Raw genomic sequence first — 22,428 nt, forward strand, 5'->3', positions numbered from 1 at the left:
GAATTGGCTCCCTAGATCTTGTGATTTAACACCATTAGATTTCTTTTTATTGGGTTATTTGAAGTCAAAGTTCTTTTCAGCAAGCCCACAAGCACGAGTGCATTGAAGCAGAAAATTCAACGCTGTGTCAACGAAATTCGTTCACATTTATGCAGAATAGTCGTGGAAGATTTCGACAAAAGTGTGAGTTTATGCCATCAAAACAGTTGAGACCATTTCCCTTACGAGTCTTCTCGTACAGAACCCTATCCTGTGTACTTTACGATTCAGTAAAAATATAGCAATTTAAAGAAAAAATTAAACAGTATCATTTATTTAATTCCAATGTTGCGTTAACACGTTGTTCTATCGTGTAACTTTCCATTTTTACTAACCTTAAACTATCAGCTGTCAAATGGTTTTATTACTAGGGTGGCCAACACTTTACTGCACGAATAAGGGCAAATTCAAATATTGCGGTAATTTTGGGACACCCTTTATGTATAAAGCAATACGAATTGTTTATTGCAACTAATCATTTCTGTGATTATCAAAAGAAAAAAGAAAATGCATTTTTGGAAAATATATTCACGAAATGGAATCTTATCGTTATTTTTCGCTATTAAATATATTCACAGAATGTGAATAATTTATCGTCAGGAAAGAGAAAAATCTAAAATCTAATTCTTATATGAATGTTTCTTTTTATTTGTTATTTGCCTAAATAATACGTAAATAAAGTTGAAAACGAAACCTCTTAAATACCCTTCGAACTAACTGCGAGTTGTAATATAAAACGTGCATAGTATTCCGCTTGTACATGTTGTTTTATTTTGTAATTAGGTACTTAATTATTCTTTCATTAGTCGTTTTAAAAGGAAAAAAACATGACATTTATTTAATGACAAAACACAGTCCTAGTTTATTCTGGTGCGTACATATCCTTTAGTACTTTTTTAAAAACAAAAACAAACTTTGAGCTGTTGCCATTCCTGCCTAGATATCGTCTGTAATAACAATAAATAAAGAAATACCATACTATTGCCAGCAGTAGATACAGTATACTTGCATGTATATTGAAGGGACCAAAGATATAGTATTGTAAACCAAAACAAAATATAAATCGTGCTGCCGAAATGCACTGCCAATCGCAGAAAAGCAACAGATAGTGTTGTAAATGACGAAATTAAAGAATGGACTATTATCCATGGCTATGCTGTACGTTTAATCTTGAGAGTATGCATCCGAAAATTTTTGAATCGGAAATGATCAATCAAGTATATAAAAAATAATAATAAAATCTGCCCTTTTGGAAAAGTTAAAAGAAAAATGCAGTGGAACAACACCGTATTTCTTTTCCTAGCTTGTAATTTTTTTGTCTTTTTTTCTTTTAATTTGTAGGACAAGCTGCTTTGGGATGTCTGAATTATCGTTTTACCAAGTTTGCCTGAAAGCAGTGGCCCGCCATATGAAAGCAGGAATTTGGATTTCATGTCCTGTAAATCCTTTTTTGAGCCTCCCGAGTAAAATCATTGACGATGTGATGGAATCTGGTGATTTTCGAAAGATATCTGAGATTTTCCTGCTTTTAACAAGTGGTTCATTGACACGCCTGGATTTTTGCGGATACAATCTTGAAGATGAGCGTGATTTATTTCAGGAAGTAATAGAAAGAAATGGCTTCAAGACTTTAAGACATCTTTCTTTGTTCAGTTGGAGGTCAGAAACCACGCCTTTGATAAATGCTGCGATACGCTCCTGTTCGAAATTAGAAGAATTCCACTCGTGGCAATTCCTTGACTTTGATATCTTCCGAAATTGTAAAGAATTGAGAGTTCTCAAATTCCACGTGTCTCTTCAAAGAATTATTTATGCGGGCGGGTGTTTGGATTTATCCTCGTTGTCATCTCTAAGAAATCTACAAGTGTTCGATAGTTTCGAAAGGAATGGTGACGTTGTAGCTGCTGTTCTGCAGCACTGTCCCTATCTGATTTCAGTAGGATGCAATGATTCCCTGAATACTTTAGAAGAAATTCAAGCAGGCGCTGAGCAAAAGTATGAAACGGACAATACTACTAAATCTGCTCATTTCCAATTAAAAATGTGTCGTTGGGGGAAGAATAAAGATAAATTGTTTACTATACTTGCTGATTATTGTTTTTCATACAAGTCCTGCTTTCCTGAGAAAGTAAGAACTGCAGTGTCTCTATGCCCTTTTGTAGAAAAGTTGATAATTTATGTGAGTCACAAAGATTCCTTGGAGAGTTTGAGACATTTGAAACATCTGACTCACCTTAAAATAAGTTTCTGGGAATGTGATGGTAATTATAAAGCAGACTTCTTTTCACTTCTCCAAGTAATCGGGGGAAAGCTGAAGCATCTAACTTTTAATGACAAGAATCGTATTCAAGTAGACGTGATCTGTGATTTATGCCCTCGTTTAGAGAGCCTTGAATTAGGTAGATTTGCAACCCTCAGTGGGCCTGTCAAGCCTCAAAGCATGCTTTTTCTGAAGAAGCTGTATATTATGGGCAGTGACCAAAATGCTTTTCGGTTCCTCCTATCTAGCTGCAAGGCCCTGCAGGAATTGACTATTGACAACGCTTTATGTCTTGAAGACAGTCTCTTAATTGAAGTATTAAAGTTGAATCCACTGGAAAGACTAAGAATTAGTGACATTAAGGAATGTCATTTATCGGAAAAAGGTATTCAGCTATTTCTAGAATCGGCAGTGTCTCTGGAGGAAGTGAATATTTCAGCACCTCGACAAGAAATTTTCCCTAGTGTTAAGAAACTGATTGATGAATTGAATCTTACTCGTGAAAAAAATAGAAAAGCTATGAAACGATCTTTCAGTACGTTCAATTAAAGTAAACTGTTGTAACATTTCCAAAGAAGCTTCTTCTTTTGACTACATCTGAAAATTTTAAAAAGAGATATAAAAGAAACATGGATTATTAAATAAGTTGAGTAGGCATCTTCCTACTTTGTGGTGGTTCATAAATCTCCTACATTCCTTCCCGACATTCTCAGTGATCGAATTTGTTGCTTTTATTGATTTCTTAAGAAATAAACATTCACTCGAATCCATTTAAATCGAAATCAAGTGTCAGATTTTAGTCTAGTTTTTCAAATTCGCGCATACAGAAACGTTTTAATTTTTTTTACATCTGAAATTTACAATTCTACCAGATTTTATATTAGAGTATTTAGATTTCATAAAAAAATGGGTTGTAATTTTTTTTGTTGTAAAATGCTTTTTATTCATCCATTAGTTTTAATCTTGATTTTTTATATTCGAGATATTATTCACTAACTGTTTTGAAAGTGACTTTAAATAGAATGTAAAGAAATTATCAACCAAAAAAAAAAATCACTCAATTTTTATGAAATTAAATGAAAATTAAATATTTCCTGAATCAAAACTAATAAAATATTTATTGTATTTAGAGCGCGTTAATGCTGTTACATCTAAAATACAAATGAACTTAACCAAATTCGCAATAAATATTAAATTTAAATGCAATAATGAATTAACTAGAATAAAACAGAAGGAAATGAAAAATCCGGCCCGCAGACTTTTTTAAGGGTCATCCACAGACACAGATTTTTTTTTTTTTTTTTTTTTTTTTTTTTTGGGAGGGGTCTTGACTTCCGTCCGAATATTGACCTCGTGACCCGAAAATCCCAAGAAATTAAAATTTGTGAAGATAAGAATTAATAAATGAAAGACATTAAATTACACATTAATAATAAGCAAAATATTATTTCAGAATTCAAATCAGCAAAGAAATACTCATTGAAAGTAAATAAACTGTTCTGTTCCGGTTTATTTACTTTCATCTTTTCACCAAAAATTTTTATGAAGAAAATTGAACCTATCAGTGCAGACCATAAAATTAAACTGAATACGCCTACAAGGCTTGGTCAAATTGCCTATCATCATAAAAAATAAATTGAACGATCTCAGCGCCATCTAATGAGCTAAAAATCAGAGAGAATAAACTTGATAGCATACCTTTAGTTGTGAAAAAAAACAGATTAGAAAATAATATAATATATGTTTGAAAATAGATAAACCTTCTCTTATTAAACATTCTATATTGCTAAAGATTTTGGGAAAACATTGGAAGTTAAATTTCGTATGAGATTGTTTGTTGCTTTTAAAAAGAAGCTGCTCTTTTTAAGAAGCAACAAACAATCCCATTAAATTGCTTTAATAGATTGTATTATTTTTTCATTTCTCTCTTTCATATCACTGTTTATTTAAAAGAATGAATAAAAAATACCTGGTGATGGAAGTCTGGTAAATTAAATAGATGGAATTGGTATTGCTAATAGTTTTTACGGGGGCTTCATTCAGCCCTACTTGTAAAATTCATTTAATATCGTTTAATTCTAGAACAAACGGCACGCCTACTCCCCGTCCCTATACTTCAGTTTGAAGATTATTTTAAGAATATATTTTATTTGATATTACTTTTAATTTACCAGAAATATTTGTTTGGACGATAATATTTCATGCCTAATACTGACGCATTTATACTTTAACTTTTATATAACATATTTTAACTCATTAGATGTCACGACCACCATTTTTTAGAATTTTATGTATGTCACTCGGCGCCAAAAATATATTTGGTACGCCTGACAGTTTAGTTATAGTCAATATTGCGTATAATGGAATATGTGTATTCATTTCTTTACAGCAAGCAAGGAAATTTGAAATCCGTCTGTAAGTTGAATGGAACATAATTGTTATATTTGAAGCAATATGTTTTTGGTTTGGTTTTTATATTATAACTAGCAATACCCGCACAGCGTTGGCCGTGGCATAACGTCCAAGAGGGAAAATTAGCTTTAAACTAAAGTTTAGCCTCCACCCGATATCACATGGGCATGTCGCGCAACGTCAGACAAACCTCCTTCCCTAAGTGTGGACATTCATTCTCTGATATTCGCTAACCGAACGTTTCTTTCCTCTACTTTGTCATTATCGCGCAACGAACGAAGCGTTTTGGCATTTAATGTGCTCCGTGAAAGTTGTCTTTTTTTTTTTTTGCATAATGAGTTTTGAATTACTGTTTAAAATCAGACGTAAACAAAGAAATGCATCGCATATAGATATAGCTTTTGCTATTTGCGCATGTGCGGATAAGTGCAATGCACAGATACTGCTGTTTTACGCATGCGCGAACCGTCGCAGGAAAATAATTAAAATCGCAGTTATAAACCTCATTTTTATGTTTTGATATGACTTCAATATACTAAAACCTTCCCCAACAAATGCCCTACAAAATGGTACAAATATCTGCAATATCAATTAAGTATTTCTCGAGTTTTTAGCTTTTCTCTTTCAAACATACAGACGTCTTAGGAGACTTCATTTTTTACTAAGTTTAGATGAAATACTTTACAAATATGTAATTTAGGGATTATAGTAACAATCTGTTACCTCCTCAGTCTTTTGTTTTTTATTGAAAGGATTCATTCGATTGATCATTTTATTACAATACACTTTTTAAAAACTAACAAATGTTGTCAAAGCAAAACAGGATTAATAAAATAAAAATTGAAATCTGTTATCGCAAATTTCAAGTTATCATGTGAGAACATTAATTTCCGACAGAAATCCGAGTGAAGCACTTGAGTTAATTGAATTGGAATTCGTTCTAGTTAAACAATGTAGGAAGTTTGTCATGGGTTATTTGTTGGTAACTTTCTATAACTTTTTGCCCAGTATTTAAAATTTTTCGACCAGCATTTCCATTTTCTTTTCTGATTGCGAAGAGTTTGTCCTCGGAGAAAAACCTTGCCATTATTATGTTAGGTTATTCAATCAAAGAGTTTTACATTGATAAACATGAAAAATCAACTATAACTGCGGCAGCAACACGATTTCTCCAGAAATTAAAATATTACATTAATCAAATTAAACTAGCATTGTGTCTCTCGTAAATTCTTTAGAACAAAGAACATTTTATATCCATAACAATTACTAAGTTTTATTGGTTCAACTTTCCAGTGATGAAAGTAGATATTCCTTAGGCAATTTGTAAAGCTGCTTTTCGATTGCATTATTTTTCCTGGTCAGTTTTTACTAGCTCCAGATTTGCTATAATTTCAAACTTTCTCATTTGTATTAGCTTCCTATTTTTAATTTCTTGCGGAGTCTCAAATTCTGCATTAGCCAAAATTCGTTCTTCTTTAATATCAATTCATTCTTCTAGAATTAATAATTTTACTTCTAAAAATCTTTTGAGCACGGCTAATAAAGTATTTTTAGCCAGTGGTGGTTTTCCGTATAGGCGTTTGCATCGTGTATATATTGTAGATCTAGGAGTGTCGAAATTGTTTCGACGTATTTTATAATGCGAAGTTGAAGATACATATTTTACATTGCAATCTTGTTCACATAAGGTATGCCCCTCTTATATTTTTTTAAAGGGGGGGGGGGAAGAGTGAAAAATGTTCGGAAATAGCCAAATGAAACATAAAATAAACCAGCTGGAGTGGTCTTCTCAAAACTTTCCCCCATACTTTCTAATAAATTTATTATTCCAGAGAATGCCTTGCATGGCATTGGTGTACAAGAGTTACGAAATATTAATTCTCGGCGTGAATTCAGTGTTTTTACTGAATCTTATGCGCCAACATTGGCCAGTGTTATGGTGATTAGTCCTTGCATGTCTGTAATAGTATCCGAAAATCAAATTTGTGATTTAGACACATTTTTCTGTACCCATTGGAACAAAGACATGATACAAAACTTCACTTGTTTTCACAAAATCCCACACATAAATTGATACATTTAATCTATCAATTTATGTGTGGGAGTTTTTTGAATGGAATTTTTATGAAATGGAAGTTTTTTTTTTTTTTTTAAATTTAAATTGAGGTGTTTTTTTTTTTTTTTTTTTTTTTTTTTTTTTTTATATGGAAGAGTTTTTGAATTATTCCGTTCACATGCTTCTGAAAGTACAGACCGACAGACAATCAACCCTTTGCTGGATTTTGCTCAAAATTTGACAGGTGACTACACTATAGATGTTAAATCTGTGCACCAAATTTTATCTATCTAGCTTTCTTAGTTTTTTATTTATCGTGTTAATTTATATTCAAACAGTTTATATTTACGAATTTAATTTATATTCACGAACATCATCTAAACAGAGTTTACTCAGAAATTGATAGATATTTACAAATTAGGTGTAAAGACCGCATAGCAAGTTTCTACTCTATAGCTTAAAGCTTTTTGAGTTAACTTTGTCACAGACAGACAGACGGACATGTTCCAAAAATATGTCTTTTTGAACTCAGGGAGATCTAAAACGTGGAGATTGTTCCAATTCTCCAGTTCGAATTTTTTGACGATTCTATTTTCTCTATGCTACCTACGCGAGAAAGTAATGAGCTCTAACGAAAATACGGAGTTAAAACATCACATCAACATTAAATTTCAAAGTCAATGAATATTGAGAAAATTACTAAAAATTAAAGGTAATAAAAACATTATTAAATCACCAATATCTCTAAAGCTAATATCATAAAAAGAATTGCTATTATTATATTATTTATTTAAAGAAAAAAACAATTTTGAGCTCAACTATTTACATCGAATTCCAATATTTATAGCGCGATTTTCCTTTTTAAGTAGAATCAACATCGCTGATATCGCGGATTCTGATTTATTTTAAAGGCGCCATCGTCGCTCAATTTAGATAAATTAAATTTAAATTTAATTTTCAATTAAATTAGGAAGAATAATGCTGGAAAATTTTTCTAAATCAATGAAAAATTATAAATGCAGTAAGTTACAATTGGTAATAAAATATTTAAGTCAAAATTTTTAATTACTTTTTTTTATTTACTTCCATATTGAAATCTTGAGGGAAATCCTTGCCAATTTATCATACAAGCTGACAATAGAGTTATGCAATTTTTTAAAAAGTCTAAAACAAATCAAAAATCATTTTTAGTGTACTAGTGTGCATTAAACGCATTTAAATGAGCGTTTGCTTTTATTTGTTGAAAACATGTAGTGCTGGAATTAGATTAAAGTAAAATTATAGCAATTTTCTTCCACTTACAAGCAAATAAATAAATGCTACTTTAATATTTTTGTCGTTTTCAATATCTGTTTCCCTGTTTGTAAAATTTTGCTTCCCTATTTTTGTTTTCATTTATTTTTTTAACACTTCAAAAGTATCATTTTAATGCTACTTAACATGTACACTTATGTAATATCTAGTATGCTACCTATGCTCACATTCTTCGACGATAATCTGTTTTGGTTTTAGTTTAATTTAGTTTAGTTACATTAACATCCCGTTTTAAAGCAACACTAAAGCTATTTTGGGACGGATTTCGTCATTTTGAAGCGTGGTCAGATGAGAAGGACGACACCTGAGCTGCCATCCTCCCTCCACACTATACCCCCCAGCAGGAGGACGTTTGGCCTGGACGGATTTTAATGTGCACCAGACCCGCTTACACGACGAGTCTTCGGCGGAATCGAGTCATGAACCTGAAACCTTTAGACCTTAGAAAGAGACCTTACCACCAGACCACTGCGGCCCTCTAATATGTCTTAGGAAAAAGAAATCAAGTTAATTGGACTGATCCTAGACAGTAAATTCACTTTTAAAAATCATATCAAAGGTACTAAAAAGAAGTGCTGGGCTAAAGTTCACCTCATTATCCCACTCATTGGCAAACGCCCCCCCCCCCTTTGACTAAACATTAAAATGTTATTTTACAAACACGTTTTAAGACCTATTCTAGCTTACGTTGCTCAAATTTGCGAACTCGCTGCTAAAACGAACCCAAACGAAATTCAAGGTTTACAAAATAAAATACTTCGTATCATTATCAATGCTCCATGGTTTATCCGGAATCATATTTTATACAGAGATCTTAAAACTCAACAGCTATATGATTCCATCAAAGAACTTTCAAGAAAATTTTTTAATCAACTCAAAATTCAAATTTCTGTTCAATTCTGTTTCTGTTTTTAATCAACTCAAAATTCTGTTCAATCAAGGAACAGATTAACAATGCCCACTGCAATGGGAAATACGCCTTTCCTTACTCTATGAACTTTGCTACTTAAACCTCCAGCGGGATTCTTCCGAAATTTAAATTGCATCTAAAAAACTGCTTCAATTTACAGCTTAAGCTTATATAAACAATCCTTCTACGTAGCTGACGAACCAATGGTACTTTCTTCTGTTTTTCCCTCTGCTACTTATTACCTCAAACTGAGTAGAAACGCCTAAGCACTGAGGCTCTAATTTTAATAGTGTTGTTTTACAATTTCAAATGTATTGTGTTTTCAGAAAAAAAGTGATGAAAAGGTATTTTACAATATCCTAACTCAAACATTATTATGCTGAAGAAATAGACTTTTAAATGTTTTTCGAAAAACAGTAATCTTTAAAGTAACTTTCATACTAATTTAAAGTACAAAAATCATCCATTTGAACTCGCAGAACACTTAGTATTCGTTTCAGTATCACGAGACTTCCACTTTTTGACGATTCTACTACGCTGAGGGGTACTACCTGGAAGAATGAGCGCATTTCCAGAATTCTTCATCACTCTTTGGCCTTGATTTCAGCTCCCATTAGATACTTTTTGCTTCGGTTTTTTTCACGTGCATGTGTGGGCCATGCCGTTTTTGATTGCGCTATTTTATTTTAATTTAAAATTGTATATTGATTGCTTGTATGGGTAATTGAAGAGGCAAAAAAACTTTTAGGAGTTGCGCGGAGAATATTTTGTATAATATCGTTAAATGTGACTGAGATTATCTGTCGTTGTTAATCTCAAAATGTTATAAAAAAATGCAACAACAAATAAAAAAAGTGCTTTATCATTGAAAAATGTTTATTATTTTGTAAAAAATGGAATTAACAATTTTTACAACCAGAAATCTTTCATTTCTAGATTATAATTTAATGTTTTGGACCTTTACAGTAAATAAAAATTGCTCTAAAGTATTTTAATACGAATCAGTATCTTTTTCCGACAACATACCAATTAATTTTCCTTTCTCCCCCCGCTTAAATTTGTTACAAAGTTTATATTATTGATTAATTATTATCATTTTAACAAGTGCCTAAGTTTGTATTAATCGGCAAGAACTGAAAGTTTACCTCTGCATTTTAAACATATTTGAAGGAATTAACTATCTTTTGCAAATATTCTTTTTTTCAATTAAATGCAAACTATAACATTTTATGATTGAGAATACGAATTTAACGATTGAATTTTCATTTCCGTTGGAGGAAAAAATCGTTTGCTTTTCTTAATTAATATTGAATCATTATCTTCTCTGTTGTGCATTTAAATATTTCAATTGTAAACATTAATTGGATTAAAAGCGTCATTGCCAAACTTTAGGATTAAATGCTTGTCATTGGCAAATATAGTGCAATTAATAGCAATTTAAAAAAGATTAATAAAAGTACTTATACGTGGGTTAAAATCTCAACGGTTGTCTTTTATTATTACAATATTTTTAATGTTGTATATTCTCAGTAACGCAGGCAGCATATATCAAACCAAAAGACCATCAAATTAACAAAAGCTTCAAAATAAAGAGGTTCATTAAAAAAAATAATTTATTCAAAAGAACACACACACACACAAAAAAAACAAAACACGCAGCTTATGGAAATTATGCTATGTGGCTTTGAGTTTTCATATTCGTTTTTGAGTTATCATTTTCACAGATATAGCAGATATAATTCGAACTTAAAGAGGTTTGAACGAAAATTGGATGAAAATTTGGCTATACCAAATTTTATCCAAAACATAAAATACTGAGGTAAATCCCAAAGATTATCAAAAGTCATAATAAATATATCAAAGATTGCATATATCAAGAAACTACCAACCAAAAATGAAAGCAATTTTTTTGAAACTAACTTAAAATAAATATTTTCCAAGTCAAAACTATTAAAAGAAAGATGCATTGTATTTAGAGTGCGCTAATACTGCTATATCTAAAACACAAATGAACCTGTCCAAATAATAAATAAATAAATATTAATTTTAAAAGCAAAAAAAAAAAAAAAAAAACTTTTAACCTCAACAACTCAGAATTCATGGTTCCAATCCAAAAGAGAGAAAAAAAATTGTAAAATGTTTTAAACTTTTGCAATTAGTGGAAAAGCGCAAATGCAGCGCAATTCCAGCAAAGTGCAGCTATAAAAAAACTACCATCCAAAAATTAAAACAATTTTTTTTTTGAAACTATCTTAAAAGTAAATATTTCCCATGTCAAAACTGTTAAAAGAAAGATGCACTGTATTTAGAGTGCCCTGATACTGCTGTATCTAAAACACAAATGAACCTATCCAAATAACAAATTAATAAATATTAATTTTAAAAGCAAAAATCAGCCTGAAAGAAAAAAAGCTTCTTTTAACCTCAACAACTCAGAATCCATGGTTCTAATCCAAAAGAGAAGAAAATTGCAAAATGTTTTATACTTTTGCAATTAGTGGAAAAGCGCAAATGCAGCTTAATCCCAGCAAAGTGCAACTATTAGAAACTACTAACTGAATATTAAAGCAATTTTTTGAAGTTAACAGAAAAGTAAATATTTCCTATGCCATTTTTGCTTTTAAGCTTAATATTTATTTATTTCTAATATGGATTGCATATATCGAGTTATCTATATGAGTGTGAATTTTAAACTGGTGTTTATATTCGAATTGAATGCATAATGTATACGAAAGATTAAATGGTCTCATTTAGAAATAGATTCCCTCCCCCCATTTTTTTTTTTTTTTTTTTTTTTTTTGAAATTGCAAACTTAGACATTGGGTATGAAATGGTAGTTACACAGTTTAGCAAAGTATTTAGTAGATTTAAAACTTTAATTTCAGAATTAAATATGTCGAAAAATATATATATATTTTTTGAAAACTTATTTTCGACAAGGAGCGAGTGAATAAGTCAAAGAGTGCCTTCATTGCATGGAATTAAAAAAAAATAAGTATAAAATGACACGGAGGAGAAATAAAAGGGTGAAATGTATAAATGTGACAAACATTAAAAAAAATATGTTTTTGTGCTTTAAATGCATTTTTCTCAAAATCGAACATTTCATAAAACTCTTATTCTTGTGACATGATTTTTCAAATTATTTCTGTGTTACAACTTCCAAATTTGGTAGGTAGATTTCACATATCATTCTTTAGGGAATGCACTACAATGTTTACAAAATACTCAATTTTGAATTTTATAGCTAATTATTGTATTGACAGTTGTGCAAATATTAAGAAACTTTTATATTATTCAATTCAAAATTTTATAAAAAATTTATTTTTGAGAATATTTATTAGATTCTAGTACATCCACCAGATAAACGTGTTTAAAGTATCTCAGCATTCTTTAATTGCAGTTTTATACTTTTAAGGTATTCTATAAAGTTCGGAGCAGATTAAAAAAAAAAAAAACCAATGTTTATATGATGATTTTTTTATTAATATATCTAAAATGATGGAAAACGGGAAATTATTTAAATATATATGTAGCTTTTGGAAAAAAGAAAGAGAGCATATTTTGATGTAATTTTAGCATTTATTTACAAAAATTAGGATTGTTCTAGAGAAAAAAAATTATTACAGTTTCTCATTTTTCAAACATTACATGTGGAACAGATCTTAGAAAGTAGTTAACTATTATCTAAGAATTATATTCTAAAATAATATTTTTGTTCATAATATATGAAATTATCTATAAAATTTTCGAATCTTTTTCAACAATATTTACATCAAACAATGATAAATCGACCTCTAGAGCATTCAATATCATATCCATAGTTCATTACATTCTGCATAATATAACGAGCACTAATTATAAATATCATTTAGATATCTTGATTATTTTTTGAGATATGACGATACTCGTACAGTAGATTTATAAAAAAAAAAAAAAAACTCGTTCTTCAGAAAATGCATTTAAAGTTTTTAAATGCTTATAAATAAGCATCTCTTACATATCAATAGTTTGCTATAACTTTGTTTCTAATTGACAGAGACAAAATAAAAAAATCACTGGAAAAAAAAGTACTTATTTTTTTTAAAACTGCAAAAAAAAAAAAAAAAGCGATTTTTTTTTTTTACATTTATGTTTTTAACCTAGTTTTGTTATTTATGTTTTAACCTAGTTTTTTTTTAACCTTAATTTTGTTTTAATGTGAGACAAAATTAAAAAAAAATCACTAGAAAAAAAGTACTTATTTTTTTAAAGTTGCAAAAAAAAAAAAAAAAAAATTCGAATTTTTTTTACATTTATGTTTTTAACCTAGTTTTGTTATTTATGTTTTAACCTTAATTCTTTTTAATGTGAGACGTTTTGTTTTAATGTTTTTTTGAATTTTACTACATAATGTGACACTGATGAATTTTTATCAAATTTTACTACATAATTTTAGTTGATTAAAAAATTTGTGATGATTAAAGTATCTATTATTAAAAATGAAGTCTTAAAGAAATAATGATCATTAAATGTTTATTTTAATGATCATTCAGAGATTATTTCACAAAATGGTTTCCGAACACATGCAAATGCTTAAATTTTCGATTAGAGCTTTTCACTATCATCAACTTTCCCTTTTTTAATTTTAACCCTACAATGCATTATTTATTTTTTTGCAAAAAAAAAAAAATACTTTGAATAACTGCATATAATTAAATAAAATTATTTAAAAAATTTTTAGGTTTTTTTTTTTTTTTTTTTTTTTTGTCAAATTAAAGAAAAATTAAAATGTACCAAATGGTTACATTATAAATTAAGCAATATCCCAGTGACACATATCACATTAGAATAATTTTGCAATATCAATTCCTTTTTACCAATATATATTTTTCAAGAACAAAAAAAAAAGTGATTTCATTTTTGATGATAGATCTATTCATATAACATCCGTTCTGGTATTTTTCCCAAGTTTCTACTTTAAATCTAATTCCAATACTGCTATTATAATCTACAAGTTTTTTCTATAAATTTTTATCAAAAAGCATTTAAAAAAGGATTTCCGAACATTAATTGTTAATCTTCAGAATAGCTGTGAAATTTATAAGTGGAAATAACAATATGTCGACGAATGGCTACACGATGCACAAAAGGGTTAAATATCTGAAAAAGTCTAATTACGAAAATAATGGAGGATATAAAAATGTAATAATGTTTTTCAGTTCAGCTCCAGTTTCTGCCCAGGAAAAATTAAAATCTTTTTAGAGACATATGCTCATTTAAAAAGTAGGTGACTACGTTGAAAAATCAATTGTTTTGGGAAATTTTTTCAAATTTAATATTTGAACAAGTTTCTTTATAAAATCGATAGAATTTTGTTTCTATTTTTTTGGAAATTTAATGGGAATTAATTTTTTTCAAATTTAATATTTGAAAAAGTTTCTTTATAAAACCGTTAGAATTTTGTTTCTAAATATATTTTTTGGGAAATTACACTGATTTTTATATTTGTATTTACATAGATTTTAATGCTATTTTACATATTTAAATGCTATTTTCTCAAATTCCTATCTTTGATGGAATTTTTTTACGAAAAACTTCATTAATTAAAATCTAATGCATATGTTTTGTTCATATTTGGCATAATAATTTAATATATAATTCTGCAGTTCAGGAATTAAAGAATAAGTATTCTATTCATTTAAAAATATTTTACAGCTGTTTTAGTGCTTCATAAAGAGAAAAAAATTAAATTAAATTCTTTATCAGTCGAACTCCAATATTTAAAGAGTGAATAGAAATACAACTTATTTCTTAGCTCAGAACTAGATAATATATCTCTTAAACTATCTGCAAAATTTTAAGTAAATCATTTGATAAACCTCCAAACTAGATTTTTTTTCTCTTCATACCACATTTTAGGGCGAAAAAATCTATTAATTTTTTTTTTCAATATTTTTAAAACACTTAGTCATTTAACAGAAGATTTTTGATTTATACTACATTTTAGCCAAAAAATAAAATGCCCCCCTTTTTTCCAATTTAAGAAAGAAAAAAAAAAAAAACTTTGTCACTTAACTGGTGTATTTTGGTTTCATAGATATTTTTTCAATCGCTTTTAAGCAAATATTCAAAAATATAACTATTTTCGAACGTTTTTCAAAAAACCACACCGAACGTATTCACATTTTAATGTTTATAATTTTGTGTGTTTGCGGGTTCGCCTCCGAGAAATCCCCGAACCAAATGCTATTTCCAGGAATACAAAAAAACCATGAAGCGTTTACCCGGGAACCCGGATTCCCGGGAAAGAACGCTTTGCACCAAACTCCGCCAAGGCTTATATTTTCACCGCTTGGGTGCTGCCAATTGCATCTCAAATATGATATCTAACAATGGGGCTGTGATTAAAAGATACGCCAAGTTGTCAACTTTATCTTTAATTTGGTGACTTTCCACGAAATATTTCTTCTACATTCAATCCTCCTTGGCTGTGTATTGATCCGTTATGTGAGCGTTCTTCAGCAGAGTTTTCGCCAAGCTGTTTACACTCAATGTCCATTGTCGGTCTGGTCCGGTAGGAGATCTCTTCTCGTCCCACAGTTTTCCAAATAAGATTATAATGTTATTTTAGACTTCTAAGAAAGCCTAAATTAGCGTAGTGGTTTCTTTTACCCTAAGTTTAATGTAAGTATTTTCTAATTCTTATTACCTTTCTTACATTTATTTGACGTTGTTCTTTTTGTCGTACTGTGGATTCTTATTTCCCATTGGTTCTACCTGTATACATATCTCTGGTATTATATTTCTCTTACTTACTAGAAATATCTAATTTTAGACATGGAGACTTAAAAATCTCATACTGATGGTTATTATTGTGATATACTTTATATACATTTATTGTGATATACTTTGGCGATTTTGGCCAAATTCTATCGCCGATTTTGGCGAGCATGATGCCTATAAGCAGTGGTGGACTGGATCTAAAAATAACGGTTGCTAGGCAACGGCGGTAGCCCACTCACACCCACATTGCTATTGTTCAGTTTCATAAAGAATAGACACTTTTTTTTTAAGAATATGAAATGAAACAGAAAAAGGCTAAAATAAATTTTTATATTTGTAACTGAAATGGGAATCTAAATATAGAAATGAATGCGAAACTCACAAATAGTTTGCGGTTTATAGAAATCCATAGATTTTTCTCGAACTTTACTCTCACATAAATTAAAGTATAAGGTTTCGTGACAATTAATTAAATAATTAATTTTTTTTATATTTAAAACTACAATTACTACAATGTAGAACAGATTGATTTGTGTCTATTCAAATTGACTGAAAATATTATTGATATTTTAAATTATTTTAATCATTTATCTTCATTCTTAAATTTTGTGTTTGTCTTTACAAATTTTTAATAACTTAAGGAAAAAATTAGTTTTAGGTGTTTTTTTTTTCTTTCTTTATTTTTTATTTTTCGCATAGTCTTGAATTTTTCTATAAATCTGCCAGATTTATAGAAGTTTTGTGCAAATAATATTCATATTTTAATTAAAAATAATGCATACGATAAAAATATTTTGTATAGTATAATTTTAATTTGATTGAAAATTATTATTAGTTTGAATATTTATATATTTATATAAAAAATATATGGTTCAGTTGTTTATTAACATCCCTCTGGAAAATATCACTAGGGCTGTTTTGGAATGTATTCCTTTACTTTAAACCCAATCAGTATACCTATGGGAAGATGTTTGGCCCACTTTGTCAGATTTAGGCTGCGCCAGGCTTGTAAATGTGATAGTTCTTAAGTGGAATCGGATTTCGAACTTTTATCTCTCTAATCTAGATACCTTGATCTTACCGTCAGGTCATTGCGGTTCTAAAAAATATGATTTAAAAAAATGCTTTTATTTGTGGGTTCATTGACATACCATCAAGTGTTATTGTTAAATATAATTTTTTTTTATTTCACCATACATTATATGTTGCTACCAAGCAACAATTTATCTGATGTTATATCTGATATTTTATTATTGTTATAAATATTTGAAGTTTTGCATTTAAGCACTGCAAATTTAAAGGGACATATGGGACATTTGCATAATATATGTTGTGATATCTCTTAATTTAATTTAAATCCTGATTATTTCTCTATTTTTATTTTAAATTAATCTATGCTGCAAAATTTAAACATTTTCTCTTATTTCCTGATCCAAGTCCCACTTTTTTTTATTTAATTATTGACAGCACGCGCTCTAAAAAATATCCCTTTTCTTTGTTTCTCATGCCACAGGGGATAAACATTCCTGGATTCTATGCTGGTGTTTCAAAGATACCTATGATTCTCTTTTCTAAGTTCGATAAGTGTAAAATAAATATCTATCGGAATTTCACAATAAAACCACTAAAAAGAATATGTTATGCCTGTCGTGGTAAAATAAATTAAAGTTAATTTTTTAAAAAAATCTTTTCCTTTCGGCCAAGTAATTGCAAAAATTATGATACGATAAATGAGTCAACAGGATAATGCTGTTCATTCATGTATTCGAAAACCCTCCGCACTTTTGCGCATGCGCCAAGACGCGTTTATATAATCAAAATAGGAGTGAGAGAAAGGATGAAAAGAGGAGATGTTCGCATTTAACAATAAGGTGAACTCGGGTTATTTGCGAACTTAAAAAGCTTAAAAACTGAGGATAACTCCTAATTGTGTGGGAGAAAAAAAATTCACAATGAAATACTTTAGAGCAATTTTTATTTACTGTAAGAGGCGTAAGCATTAAATTATGATGAATTAATTTAAGATTTTTATTATTAAAATGTGGTATTTCGCTTATATATATATATATATATATATATATATATATATATATATATATATATATATAATAATGATTGATGTGAAAACGCTTTTTTTGTGGTTGAATTTTTAGATAACATTTTGAGATTAACAATAGTGGATAATCTCGGAAACACATTTAATGATATTATATAAATTATATAATGTCATTGCAATTTTAAGTTAAAAGTTAATTTTAAGTTAAAATGGAATAATGTGATGGGAAACGACACGGCACTCACATACACATGTGTGTGTGTGGGGGGGGATGAACGGGAAAAGTATTTAGTGAGTGGAAATCAAGGTCAAAGAAGGGCGAAGAATTACCGAAATATGCTCGTCCTTCCGCATCGCACCCCCTTACCGGTAGAATCGCCGAAAAGTGGTAGTCTTATGATACTGGAATGAGCAATACATATTTATAGCACCCTTAAATCAAATTAATAGCAAAAATTTACTACGAGAGCCTTAAATGAAGCAATTTTTTTAACTACGCGCCGAAGGCGTGCAGCGCTAACACATTGCATGAACAACTTCCCAGCCAAGAGATCGTCTTTGTCCTTGTGTAAAAAATATGCCTCCCGTGGCAAAATAAATTGAAAGTCATTAAAAAGACTCTTTTTTTTCGGTCACGTAACTGCCAAAGTTATACTAAGCATATGAATTTTTATTTATAACTCAGCCGCCTTTGACTACCAGTTGGTACAGTGAGAATATTGGTTGTGTTTCATTTCAATTAAATCTCTCATGCGTAGTAGTTTGATGTTTATTAAACCCTCAACAAATATTTTTAAACATGAAATTGTGACACACATTAATACCATGTTATTTTGTTAGGAGCAAGTCAAGCAACGATAGGAAATGCAGGGTGTCCCAAAATTACCGCAATTTTGTTTTTAAAAAGCCCATTTGACTGCTGATAGTTTAGGGTTAGTAAAAATGGAGAGTTACACGAAAGAACAATGTGTTAAAAAATTTAAGTCAAATAAAAAACATATTTTTTTAAAATTGTTATATTTTTATTAAATCGTAAAGTACATAGAATAAGGTTATGCATGGAATAACACATAGGGCAAATGACCTCCACGGCTTTACTGGCACACACGCACTCATTTGTCGAAATCTTCCAGGACTATTTTGCATAAATGTGGCTGAATTGCATAATGTGGTTGATGCAGCGTTGAATTTCCTCATTCAATGTACGCGTGCTTGTGGGCTTGTTGGCATAGACCTTCGACTTCAAATAACCCCGTAAAAAGAAATCCAATGGTATTAAATCTCCCGATCTAGGGGGCCAATTCCCAAACTTTCAAAATGTGACCGCCAGACTTTTATTAATTTTGAAATATTTTTCAACAATGAAATGTTCAACGCTGTTCTCTCGCGTAACGTCCACTTTCACTAACCCTAAGCTATCAGCTGTCAAATGTTTTTTTTAACAGGGTTGCCAACACTTTACTGCGCTGATGGTGGGAAATTCAAATCTAGCGCTAATTTTGGAACACCCTTTATTTTAGAGAGATATATATTTGTAACTTTAACTTCAAAAGACCTTAAAAATGTAAAAGAGAAATTGTAGTCAAAGCAGCTATAAACTTGTATTTAATATGCAAAATAAATTTTAATTGGTGGATATAATCTTAACGCAATCTATAATTTAATTTGCAGTGGGAAGAAAGAATTGGACAAAAGGATGCTGGCTTTTGCTAGGAGGAATTAAGTTGAAAACCTGGTCTTTGAATTGCAATGGGAGCTGCATTGGGAACTGCGATGGGAGCGGTATTTTTTAATACTTTAGCCAATATCCTTTTGCATTATTACAAATATATATATATATATATATATATATATATATATATATATATATATATATATATATATATATATATATATATATAAATTGAAATCTGCTATTGAAGTTATCATGTGAGAATGTTATTATTTTTCAAATTGTTTGTTTTAATTTGTTTAAGTCATTAGCCAATTTAAACCAGTTTGAAACAAATACGGGACTATCAGATTACGCATGCGTCGATATTTAAAAAAACGTGCCCCCCCCCCCATCTTAAAATCTTTCAAGCTCCAAAATTTTATCTCAAAGCCTTTTTTTTTTCCAAAAATTTGGTTTAAACTGCTTTGGAATGATCACGTGACTATTGTATTGCGCAATCGTCAATTTTTAGAAAAGCGGTGATCCCCCCCCCCTCTCAAAATCATTCAAGTTCCAAAATTTAGCCAGCTAAAAAAATTAAAAAAAAAAAAAAAAAAACTGCATATAAAACTTTTGATACTTCTCCTCTCTGTTGCGAGTTAATTCCCATTTTCTTATTTATGCTTTTTCGGGTGTTAACCTCTTACGATCCTGCAGTTAATTGCCAAAACAGTAGAATCGGATGCATGGCGGACATTCGCGCCAAGTTGTAACTTTTTGTTGGCGATAAGTCATCTAATGTGTCTACCTTCTTTATCATTTTCTGATACCCCTAAAAGCGAAAAATTGATGCCTCAAAATCTATAAATCGCTATTTTCTGCCCGTGCATTTTGTAGCTTCAAAAACCTCAAACCAAAACAACATCATGTTCTCACATGATAACAAGTTTAAATATATAGATTATTTACTTTTATTAATTACCTATAATTATGATTTTATTATTTTGTTACTCAAATTAATTAAATTTAAATAAGATTCATCAAATAAAAAGAAATTAATTATATAATTTATTATATAATTTATTGATTTATTTAACGTAGTTGCTTTACTAAGAATTTACTATTATATTGAAGAATTTGATTTTAAGATCAATACAATATGCTATTTATATAACTTATGTTTTTCAATTGTGATGAGTTTAAAAAGATATGCAATAACAGGAGTTTTTCAGGAACAGATGCAGGAATAGATTTTTCGGTAAACTATTGCAGTATTGCGGGGTATGTGAGAGACAGGTCTAGGAGTGTGTGAACACGAAGTTCTTTACTTCCGGACATAACAAATAAATCAGGTGCTTACGTGGCAAGGGGATGTATGGGGAGGGTATGTGAGAGCGGCCTCGTGGACTTTTAACAGGCTTTTTATTTTCTGAAAGTATTTTCTATAACTTTTAAGGAACCGGGGGGGGGGTCGATTCTTTCATATTTTTTGTTTCTTATTGAATTAATAGATGGCGTTAGAGTTTATGATGAAATTAGGCAATAGGAAAAGTTTCAATAGTGTTTAGGGGGTGTTGTTCATTTAAATAGTGCTTTTTACAATACAGTGTAGTGTTTTTCAAAATTTCCTTGAAGGACAGATTCTTTTGTTTTCCTAATTATTTATAATATAAGAATAATTATTTCTATCACAGAGAGCTAGAAAAAGTTATTTTTACTGGTAGAATGGGCAGGAAAAAGTTGAATATGTGAAAATTTTGCACGGATTTTCTGATTTATTATTTATCTTTTGATGACTAGGAAACACAGAAAACAAGCTTGGCTAGATTGCACAGTTTTATAACAGATGTATGCTCAAGACAGTTCAAGGTGGGTTTTAAGGCATGCGACCTTAAACACACTACCATGATAATATCAAGAACGTTCTTTCAAGGAAGCACAAAGTAGAAAATAAACTGGGCTAGATTGCACAGTCTTATAACAGATGTATGCGCAAGACAGTTCAAGGCGGGTCTTCAGGCATATGACCTTAAACACACTACCATGATATTATCAAGAATGATCTTTCAAGGAAGCACAAAGCAGAAAATAAACTGGGCTAGATTGCAAAGTCTTATAACAGATGTATGCTCAAGACAGTTAAAGGCAGATCTTCACGTTCTTAAACACACTACCACAATAATGACAAGAATGTTCTTTAAAGGAGGCACAAAACAGAACTTTTTGATGAAAATCTTGAATATTGATTGAATTCAGTAGATTCTTGTCGAATTTTTTTTCATCATACATTAGCATAAAATTACAAATTTAATCACTCTGAATACTGGAATTTCAGAACAAAAGATACGGTGCTCATTCAATTTAAGAATCTTTCAGTCCATTTTCGCATTAGTTTTCTAAAGTGCTGTGGTCAGAGGATTCTTGTCGATGTCTGCCGATCTTATGCACGGTTCCGAAACAGTGATGGCATAAGTTATCTTGGCACAACTAGGGAACATCGAGACCGCATTACAGGATACTATTTATCATCATCGTTGCTTTCATCACCAACACCAGCATTCAAGATCTGTCTATTATGGGAAATAGAGAGCTCAAAAACTATCCAAAACGACGAGGAAATATATAACAAACTGCACTCTCTCGGATACAGATATATGTTTACTTAATTAAAGGTGAAATTTTACACTTGAACAATGTGTGCTCACGGTAATAATTAGATGGCATTACAGTTGCCACAACTAATGCAATCATCATAGCGGATGCTCAAGAATTGGCGTACTATTTTGAAAAATCCTACCAGTTTATGGGCATTTGTAACGGTGATAGAGATTTTTACTTTCTAGTATATGTAATATAGAGAAAGTATAGTAATCGCCAAAAAATTCGAATTCGAGATTTTGACAAATCTCCTCGTTGTAGACTTCTCTGTGTGCGAAAAACAGATTTCTGGAAAATGTCGATC

The 22,428-nt window shown here is 30.1% G+C and overlaps 1 protein-coding gene across 7 annotated transcripts in view; it reads left to right on the forward strand.

Moving 5' to 3' along the window:
* LOC129957200 (uncharacterized) overlaps window positions 1-22,428 on the forward strand; it is a 44,363-nt gene that overhangs the window by 11,585 nt on the left and 10,350 nt on the right. For 2 of the 7 annotated variants that reach the window (XM_056069408.1, XM_056069411.1), the window contains exon 1: window positions 15,540-15,657. The exons of 2 other annotated variants lie outside the window; for them this stretch is intronic. Coding sequence is in view for 3 of the 5 variants with exons in the window: in XM_056069407.1 (XP_055925382.1) it covers window positions 1,381-2,848 (1,468 nt within the window). In the remaining 2 variants the exon portion in view is untranslated. Of the gene's footprint in view, window positions 1-1,380; window positions 3,079-15,539; window positions 15,658-19,483; window positions 19,595-22,428 lie in introns of those variants that run through there. 3 more of the 7 variants (XM_056069406.1, XM_056069407.1, XM_056069405.1) reach the window with 3 other exon arrangements.

The sequence above is a fragment of the Argiope bruennichi genome, chromosome 11 (assembly GCF_947563725.1).
Source record: "Argiope bruennichi chromosome 11, qqArgBrue1.1, whole genome shotgun sequence".
Lineage (NCBI taxonomy): Eukaryota > Metazoa > Arthropoda > Arachnida > Araneae > Araneidae > Argiope > Argiope bruennichi.